This window comes from Rhodamnia argentea, chromosome 3 (genome assembly GCF_020921035.1).
Source record: "Rhodamnia argentea isolate NSW1041297 chromosome 3, ASM2092103v1, whole genome shotgun sequence".
Taxonomy (NCBI): domain Eukaryota; kingdom Viridiplantae; phylum Streptophyta; class Magnoliopsida; order Myrtales; family Myrtaceae; genus Rhodamnia; species Rhodamnia argentea.
In genome coordinates this window covers 19,722,802-19,732,801 of record NC_063152.1, presented here as the reverse complement: position 1 = coordinate 19,732,801, position 10,000 = coordinate 19,722,802, and the positions used below count along the sequence as shown (strand labels likewise).

At 39.0% G+C, this 10,000-nt stretch overlaps 1 protein-coding gene and 1 pseudogene across 2 annotated transcripts; both read left to right on the top strand.

Annotated features, from left to right (window-relative positions):
- The first annotated feature begins 2,230 nt into the window (after positions 1-2,230).
- On the top strand, positions 2,231-8,317 carry LOC115731312 (kxDL motif-containing protein 1). 2 transcript variants are annotated; one of them, XM_048275814.1, is made up of 5 exons: positions 2,231-3,153; positions 4,864-5,016; positions 6,088-6,216; positions 6,711-6,717; positions 8,196-8,317. In XM_048275814.1, exons 1-3 carry the CDS (start codon positions 2,951-2,953, stop codon positions 6,188-6,190), a joined length of 459 nt encoding a protein of 152 aa, XP_048131771.1. In that variant the 5' UTR covers positions 2,231-2,950; the 3' UTR covers positions 6,191-6,216; positions 6,711-6,717; positions 8,196-8,317. The 2 variants fall into 2 exon arrangements, with proteins under 2 accessions (XP_048131771.1, XP_048131770.1); XM_048275813.1 differs by lacking the exons at positions 6,711-6,717; positions 8,196-8,317 and having other exon boundaries at positions 2,256-3,153; positions 6,088-6,470.
- LOC115731436 lies at positions 7,073-8,750 on the top strand (annotated as a pseudogene).
- Positions 8,751-10,000: the final 1,250 nt, after the last annotated feature.

The following is a 10,000-nucleotide window of genomic DNA, read 5'->3' as shown; positions in this document are numbered from 1 at the left end:
ACATTTTTAATCAGAACCTCCTTCCCTGCTTTTGAAATCAGTTTCTCCTTCCAGCCTTCCAGTTTCATATTTACTCTAGCAGAAATCCCAGAGAACATCTGTTTTTTTTATTCTCCCCAATCAGATGGTATTCCTAGGTATTTTCCGGTTTTTCCCATCACCGGAACTCTCAAAACATTCGCAAGACTCTCTTGTAACTGCTGAGGACAGTTTGGCCCCATGAAAAGTCCAGACTTGTTAAGGTTGATCTCTTGACCAGAGGCATAGCAGTACTGGTTCAGAATTAGAGCAAGATTCTGGCATTCAATCATCTTTCCAGCCAAGAAGAAAATAGAGTCATTAGCAAAAAGTAAATGAGATAAGGTTCGGCAGAACCTGTTTAACTTTATTCCTCTGATAGTCCCATCAGTCACAGCCTTTCTCATTACCATTGAAAGTGTATTGGCCATTAGAATGAATAGGTATGGTGATATGGGAACTCCTTGGCGAATCCCTCTTGAGGGTTGAAAGTACTGCAAGGGTTCGCCATTGAGCTTTACACACAGCGTTGCTCAAGTGACACACATCATAACTCTATTTACCCAAAAAGAGCAGAATCCCACCTTGAGAAGGCATTCTTCTAAAAAGTCCCATTCCACCCTGTCATAAGCTTTCTTCATGTCAAGTTTGACATGGCTTGAAATCTCCTTCTTTTTTTCTAACTCCCAACTGATGTAAAACCTCCTGAATGACCAGAATGTTGTCCTGTATTTGTCTTCCCCCCACAAAGGCACTCTGCTCTTCTGCAATCAGGTCAGGCAGTCATCCTTTTCAGCCTGTTTGCTAAAACCTTGGATATAACTTTGTACGCAAAGTTGCAAAGGCTAATTGGCGTGAACTGGTCAAGCCTTTCTGGAGTTCTAACTTTAGGAATCAGTGTAATATGTGTTCTATTCAGCTCAGGGTGCATCTCTCCAGTTTCAAAAAATTCACTAACTTCCTCGAAGAGTCCCATCTTAATAGTTTCCCAGTTCTGATGGTAGAAAAGACCATTCAAGCCCTCTGGACCTGGTGCTTTTAGAGAGCCCATTTCAAAGACAGCCTTCTGAATCTCTGTTATAGTGACTCTCGCTGATAATTCTACGTTCATCTTGTTTGATACCAAAGAGGGGCACTGTTGTAAGATTGGGTGAAAATTTAGAAGGCCTACTGAACTGTATAACTCTTTGAAGAAGTCTGAGGTCATCTCCTTCAGGTTTGAGGGGTCTTTAATCCAGGACAGGTTTCCTCCCCAAATTGTTTCAGCATTGAAATTCTGTTTCGCTGTCTTCTTTGAATAGTAGTGGCATGGAAAAATTTGGTGTTTTTGTCTCCCCATCTCAGTCAACGCATAAAGAGAGTGTTATGAATTGACACATCCTGTTTAGCTTATAGAGTCTTGTGGAAGCCTGCAAAGCTAATTATACCAGGGCAATGCTAGTGACTTCCCTAACTTCTTCAGAAGTTGCTTAAAGGAGAAAAAAGAGCTAAAATCATCAGCAACCACATCAAGTGCTAATAGCTTCAATTATCTAAAATGCCATAAGCCACTACAAATCTAACCTTTTACTTGGGTGGAAGTCCAATTACAACCATCATGAACAAACATCACTATCAATTACAAGACCAAGGCACTTCAGTTGTCTGAACCAGGCAAATACAATCGGTTGACCTGCTAACTTGCGGAAATAAAATCACCTAGAAAAGAGCACTGACTGATGAGCAAATTATGAGATTCAATATCAACAATTTTCAGTGCACTACTCATAATACTAAGCTCAATTCTCCCCCCAGAGTCGTTACCTTTGGACCCAATTGCTGTCCGAGCATAACTTAGCTTCTTCACATCACACTTGAGTCACTGTGGCCATTTAATCTGCAAAGAGAATTTTCCGACCAGTAGAAATTCGGGAGGATAACAGCCGATCTCGTTTTATGGCGATTGGACCTGCTCCTCTCCCCAATTATTGAAGTTGATCATAGAAAAAAAAAAGGACTGGGAAAGTAATATGATTTGGAGAGAGAGATAGAGAGAGACAGACAGACTCTGTGTTGGTTTGAGGAATCGAATGGTTTTTCCTTGGAAGAAGGAAAGGGGAAGGAGAAATTGATGTTCCAAATCCTAACTAATGAGATTCAACAGGCTCTCTTCTGGACGGTTTTACTGAGAAAATCGGCTCCTGATTTTAGCTCTGTTTTCTACTTTAAGCGGCTTCTTAAGAAGTTAGGGAAGTCACTAGCATTGCCCTGATATAATTAGCTTTGCAGGCTTCCATAAGACTCTATAAGGTAAACAGGATGTGTCATTTCGTAACACTCTCTTTATGCGTTTGCTATATCTGGATTTACGTTCTAGGTTTGGTAGTTGGGTCATATTGTTCATGTACATGTTAACAAGTCATCTCCCGCATTGCTGGACCCACCTTAATAGATTATAGTCCAATAATCTAAAAGGCGGTATGTGAGGGGAAGGCTTAGCTCGTTTCCTCTTTCACCTTGTGTTACCATTTTGGACCTTTACTGATTTTCTGTACCACGATATATGCTGATGAAGGGTTAGCAGCTTTCTTGTGCGTTTGCTGATAGAATTTTGTGTGAACTTGTATAGCATGGACTATTTAAAGAGTAAAATTTATCTCAAATGCTTAATCTAACTTGGGATTTTTTTTTGGGTTCCTGCATTCTAACACCTTTAATCATAGCTGTTAACACTGGTTGTCGTGATTCCAACTCACTGAGGTCCAAGAGGTCTTTGTTCGAGTCCTATGTACCCATTCCACCTTACCTGTCAAACGTAGTATTGTATTGCTGAATTTGATGATTTGGGCTTTAGTAAAACCAAAATACATGAAAGAAGATACTTGATTGTGGTTCTCTCATATCCTGAACTGTATGGTCTAGTTATTAACGTCAAGTTACTGTTTCTTTCTCGATGTTGAGAAATTGTAAGCAGTTCCATGTTACATACCCTTTATTTGAAGTTTTCTCAATGTGTAGAAGTTTTTACACTCTGTCGTCAATGGAAGAATCAGAGAAAGAATCAATAAAAATGGCATCAGTGGAGGTTTCTCAAGAGTTCAAGACCCTCGTTAATGCAGATGATGTTGATTCCCTCAAGCAAATACAGCACCTCATGTACTCTCTCTCTCTCTCTCTCTCTCTCTCTCTCTCTCTCTCTCTCTGTGTACACTGTGGCATCTTGTAGTTTCTTCTGTGGAGTTGGCATACTGCATTTTATTCTTAGTCAGAATTGGAACTATAAAATTGGATGTGAATTCTGGAAAGTGATGCCCAGTGGAATATTAGGAATTAGGAAATTTTCCACACAAGTAGCTCTGCCAAGAAGTTATAATGGGTCAATTATCAACAAAAACAAATAAATACGGGGAACACACAGAGGACCCCAAAAAAAAAAAAAAAATATGGGGAACACACAGAGGTCCGACTGTTGGGTTTTCCTAAAAAATAATTTCGTTTGCAGTAAAGTTAGAGCTTCTTTTTTGTTGGAAATTTTTTATCAGTGAAAGAGGAAGTTATGTCTGTACTTGTGTTCTTCAAGTATGATCTATCTGTATAGGTGAATCCTTTCATTTGGTAAATATCGTGCATTCTCCCTTATGTATGTCTCATCATATTCTTTTTTATCAATTAGAAAAGCTACCTCAAGTTCATTCAAATTGCCATTTTTCTTTATTCCCAGTCATAGATGCATAGGGACAAAGGAGAATAAGTCCAATGAAGTGAAACTTTACACATTTGATGTGGTTTTCTTCTTCTATGATTATTTACATCTACTTTTTACATGGTAGAACAAATTGATGATATTTTTTTTGTTGGTCAAAATAATCATGCATGTTTTACACTCAATATATAAAAAATACCTTTTCTTTTCCTTTGGGAAAGCTTCTCATTTGATTCGGATGTTTAGCTTTTATGGTAAACATGTACTTTCCACCCTTGGGCAAACAAGTATGATAACATAGGATGGTTCTGGAAAAATAAGTGCCTCAATTATCTAACTCTTAGGAAGCTAGGATGATAATTCAACATAAGGTGGTTGTGGAAAAATAAGTTAATGTACTATCTAATTCATAGGAAATGCTCAACTCCTTAAATTGGATGGTCAAAGTTAGATGATTGGTTCATTTGAGTTTCAGTAGATATGATTTAACGCAGTGTTTTTGGTCATTCTTGTGAAATAAGTTCATACATGGGATTCTTAATACTGGGTCAACTATGAAATCATGCAATTTTAACTATGAATGCCTGATAGAATGACCGTTTAACTTTAGATATGTCTTTTGTTTCTAGGAGGCTAGTTTTTATAAAATGAATTGAGTAATAGAAAATAGAGTCAAGCTAGAGTGGAAAAGGAGAAGCAGATGAAGTGAGAAGTAGACATCTCTTCTTGAGGTTCCAGTTCACTGTAAAGAATGCTAAACCTGTTGGAAGGGGACTCACACTTTATGTTGTCCTGTCCAGTTACATGACAGGTTGTGGGAGATTTCTGGGCTTACCTGTTTTTCTATCCATTAATAGTTAAAAACCTGAGGTCTGTCTATGTTTTGCATAATCAATTTAGATTAATCATATCTCTGTGGATGTGCTAAATAAGTTCATATGCTACTCTTTTCCTTCCTGTGGATGACCTGAAGCATGACTGTCCTCTTTTAATCTTTGAATGGGTTATTTGTTCCTTTAGATGGATTGCTTATGTCGATAAAATTCTTCTGTGGGATGATGTGCGGTGTAGTTCTTACCATTTCATCTTTGGACTGCCAGGTTGCTGATTGTAAAATTATCTTCTTTTGATGGTTGTTTCCTGTTACGTGGTTCAAATTGCAGTTTGGGAAGGCTACAGGACAGCAATGCAGTGCTCTCACATTTTAATGAGTACTCTGAGAATTGCTTTAACGAGGTATCAGGTGATTTCTCCAAAAATACCCGTCTCTTGAGGTCCATGAAGTCGGACCTTGACTACATCTTTCAGAAGCTAAGGTACACTATAATTATCTTTGGTTGCATTCTTATTGTTGTGACGTGCTGGCTAGTAATTGATTGTTCTGATTTTTTGAGCTATAAGTTATGATTCCTTTGACAACGAATTTATAATATGTCATCCGGGAGTAGCATCACTTGTCAGGGACGTTTCAATTGCCTGTAGACACCTATTCAGTATATACTGGAAAGTCTCCAAAACAAAAAAGCACCATAAGGTGATTAGCCATTTGGTTGTCGTCTTCCGCATCATGATTGCTGTAGTATCTGTGTTATATTTGCTAACTTGTTTGACCTTGCCGTCAATAAATTCCGTAAAAAATGCAGACTTCATCAGACTTGTGGGGATATCTTCTAGAAATTGCTATGCCCTTTAAATGAATTGCTAGGTTATGGTCAAGGTACTCTAGTCTAACTTCCTATTGACACTGGAGACTAAAGCTTAGATTTTCCACTTAGGTGTCATTTAAGTTGATTAACACAAACATACATGCTCAGATGGGAAGAACTAACCATGCCTAGGCATTCTGAATGTTCTGCCTTCCCATTTCTCAAGGAAAGACCAGTTCACATGTCTGTCTGCGCTTCCATAGTGGAGGAAGGCATTGGTAGAGTTGATGGTTGAAATTAAGGCCTGGTTTTTACCAGGTAATGAAAGGGTTTCGGCAGTTTCCAGATCGAATATCTGCTAATAACTTGGGAAATTGACGAAAATGTGTTGTCCGTGCTTTAAGGTTCAAAGAAGGGATTGATGATCTAAAAAGCATCTGCAAGCTGAGATATGTCTTGCTTACAGTACAATACTAAATTACAAACTTTCATAGAAAAAACTTAAACTTGGAAAGGAAATAAAGTTCATGTTGCTTGATAGTCTGATACACATGTCGTTGTATTGATATCTAAGTCACACTCCACTTTTATCAAGTTTGTGGATCTTTTCAGCTGTTAGTAGTCTCTCTTGGGTGATGTTGATTGAAGGGAGTGGAGTGGAATGGGATGAGGCTAAATTAAAGATCATCATTCTGCGTGTCAATGAACTGATAGAATTGTCTTTTCTTTTTGTAATGCCAGGAGTATGAAGGCAAAGCTTCTGGCCACATATCCCGATGCATTTTCGGACGACTCTAAGGGGGGAATAGTTGATTGTAGACCAGACCTCGAGCTATCGCAGTAATTATGTTTATCTCATGGAACAAGTTCGTATTTTCTTTTGGAGAAGAAAAGCGGAAGAAAAGCTTATTGATGCTTTGATCGTCTTCAAGTCAATGTATCTATTTCCATTCTTTCTTTTCTCGGGTGCTCTTCTGCAGGTGAATTAATATGGCAAGATCCGTGTGAGAGCATCCTCTTTGTTAGTGGTCTATTCATGAAAAACTGCTAACTCAGAGACCAAATGCCATTGTAGCTGCTTCATCAATGTTATATGGAATGGTTACCAGTTTGGCTTCAGGGTTCTTCGCCATTCGACTGGATTTTCTGTAAGTCCGGGTCACAAACTTTGCGATGAAGGGACAATCAAGCTATTATGATAAGGGGCAATGATTTCATGCACAAGATCTTTTAGAACTTTCTTAAATGGAGTGATAGAACATCTGGCCTAAGTTACATAACTGTGGAACTTTGATGTGGTGTAATTTTTGGAATTAAGCACATTACATGGTTGAAAAACAAGTTTTCACAAGTCAACAACAAATTTCATCACGTGACAATGACGACCAGACGAATGCATCAAAATCAAATTTTTTTTTTTTTTTGGATCAAAATCAAAATATTTTTTGGTAAGGATCAAAATCAAATTTTGATTCCTCTCTTAGTAAAAAAAAGCCAACCTGTCCCCCGCAAATTCTTGTGTGACCACAACAGCATTTGAGACCAATGAAATATTCGACTCCCAATGTTTTAATCTATGTTTCGTCCTCTTTCTTGGAGAAGAGTTAAGGAATAATCGACTCCCAAACATCAGACGGAAAAAAAGAGAGGCAGAAACAATGAACTGAGAATTTTCCAACCGGACGGTTTCCTATATAAACCTCCTAGGCTTTTACGAGATTTGTTTAACCCAAGTTAAGAAATTTAGGACAAGCACATAAACTGAGTCTGAGAATAGGAAAGGAGAACATGGAGGCGTCGAAGCTGAATGGGGAAGAGCAAGTGCAAAGAGCGTTTGGTTATGCTGCGAGGGACTCTTCAGGAGTCCTTTCTCCTTTCTCTTTCACCCGAAGGTCTGTATCTATTCTTATTTCTGTTTTTTTTTTTTAAAGCTCAGGATACGAGCATGGAGACCTAACTATCACAGATGTTCTGCGTTGTAGGGCCAACGGAGAGCATGACATTACTGTGAAGATCCTATACTGTGGAATTTGCCATTCCGATCTCCACATCATCAAGAATGAGCACGGGATTTCGAGCTACCCTATCGTTCCTGGGTACTTTTACTTTATAATACTCAAGGCAATTTGGTAACTTCTTTTACTCACATAATAACTTGCTCCGCAATTGCCAACAGTAGAGATTGTAGAGGAAAAATTCTGGATTGGAATTAAGGAAGTTGGAGAGGCAATAATCTTCCCTTTAATTAAAAAAAGTCAATTTCTTCTTTGACTTTTATTTTTTTTTTTGGGCCGGCTCATTATAGCCATGAAATTGTAGGAATGGTGACTCAAGCTGGGTGCAAAGTGAACAAATTCAAAGTTGGAGACAAAGCAGGCGTTGGTTGCCTAATTGGTTCATGTGGAGAATGTGACAACTGCCACGGAGGGTTGGAGAAATACTGCCCCAAACCGGTCTACACGTACACGATCTTCGAATCCGAGGGCGACACCAAACGCTACGGCGGGTAATCCGACATCCTCGTCATGGACGAGCACTTTGCGGTTCATATCCCTGATGCAATTTCGCTCTCCGGCTGTGCGCCGCTGCTCTGCGCCGGGATCACGGTCTACAGCCCGATCAGGCATTTTGGTTTGGACCGGCCCGGGAAGCGTATTGGCGTCGTCAGCCTAGGAGGGCTGGGGCATCTGGCGGTGAAGTTTGGAAAGGCGTTTGGCGCCGAGGTTACCGTCATAAGTACGTTGGAGAGCAAGAGACAGGAAGCGATTGAGGAATTGAAGGCGGACTCGTTCATAGTTAGCCACGACTTGAAGCAAATGCAGGCTGCTGTGTGCACGATGGATGGGATTATTGACACGGTCTCAGCATCACATCCATTGAAGCCATTGTTGGATCTTCTGAGAACAGACGGGAAGCTGATTATGTTGAGCGCGCCTGATCTGGAGACGCCTGCTCAAGTGCCACTCTTTCCATTATTCGGTAATTTAGAGATATTCAAATCTCTAAGCTTATTTGAATAGACTCCCAATGCTTTAACCAAATTTTCCCGGATAATCGAAAGTTCGAAAATGCAGGGAGGAAATCTTTGGTGGGAAGTATGTGCGGGGGAATCAAGGAGACGCAAGAAATGATGGATTTCGCAGCGGAGCACAGTATAACGTCGAGCGTGGAGGTTATCGCGATGGATTACGTGAACGAAGCCCTGGACCGCCTTGCCAAAGGAGATGTTCGGTTCCGATTCGTCATCGACGTAGCCAATACGCTCACCAATTTCTGATTCGTGTCCATGTTGCCACTACGTTATTAATGTTCTTTGGTGTGATGCAGTAGGATACATTATAGGACTGCCATCCTTCTCAATTTATATTTTGTAAGCTGAAACCATGTATAACTTAAAATTTCACACTCAGTTTAGCAGAGCATAAAAAACAGATCTAGTTTGATAAAACTCTGTTGGGACAATTTTTATTGTCCGATTTAGTAGCTTTTATGATTATGGTTCATTTATCAATGTCTCGTTCTCAACGTTATCGATATGTGTCTTTAAACCGCTCCACCAAGTTTGGGAAGGTCTCAGTCCCTTTCTCAATTATTTTTATTTTTTTAGACTATAGGACGATTTTTGAAAATTATAGGAAAAACAATTGCAATTTGAACGAATATTCATGTTTTCAGAAAAAGGAAATGCGATTTACATAGCGTTTGGAAAAAGAACAACGTCAATATACATGTGAAACACATTCAACGCATGGTTTTACAAGGACTTCGATATCGAGATATGATGAATACTGTGTGGCCAAATATACAAGAGTCAACCATCGGACATAATTAAAAACAGTAATAATCAAGACATAATTACATCAAATTCGGGAAAATAACCACGTTTTTATTGCATTAAACCAATCTATTTGCCACCTCGAACTCTCAACTACTTAACATTACCAAAACAGAAATGATTCTCTTGTCATTTTCATCAATAAAGATTTCAACAACCCGTTCTAACAAGTTTTTGATATAATGCCAAACGAAATTCTGCCATTCACTCCACAAATTATCTAAATCAATCTCCTTACACAAAACCAATTTAAATTATCTAAATCAATCTCCAACAATGGCTAATATATATAGTGCGGACCATCATTAACCTGAACATATTAATTTTTGCGCCTTATCTGCCGTGAGGGAACAGTATTAACTTTGATCACTTGCCCCCATTTCAGACTAGTCCTCACTCTTGAAGCCTAAAAGTCACTTTTTTAAGTATAGCTCAAGGCGGTATTGTACAGTTGACTTACCCGCTTATAGAGCATGACCTGCATCCCCAAATACTCGTGAACTACGTTAGTTAGTGGGTAACTAGTAGTACCTTTCGGTCCCCGGTTTCACTGGAAAAAGCCCCCCACCGGTGTGAGCTTGCCAGGGCAAGTCCAAAAATCTGAATCAAATTCAAAATAACACCTATGGGTACATAAGAAATGCATGGAATCGATTCGCTTTAATGAATAGATCCGATCACACCTTCGAATATGGAATTCAAAGGGATCAAATAGGAAATGATACTTTGAATCATATAACTATAAAGAAATATATGATCAACCAACATTTATCGAATTCGAAAAAGGGTAAGAAGAAATGGTTTGGTTAATAAATGAAT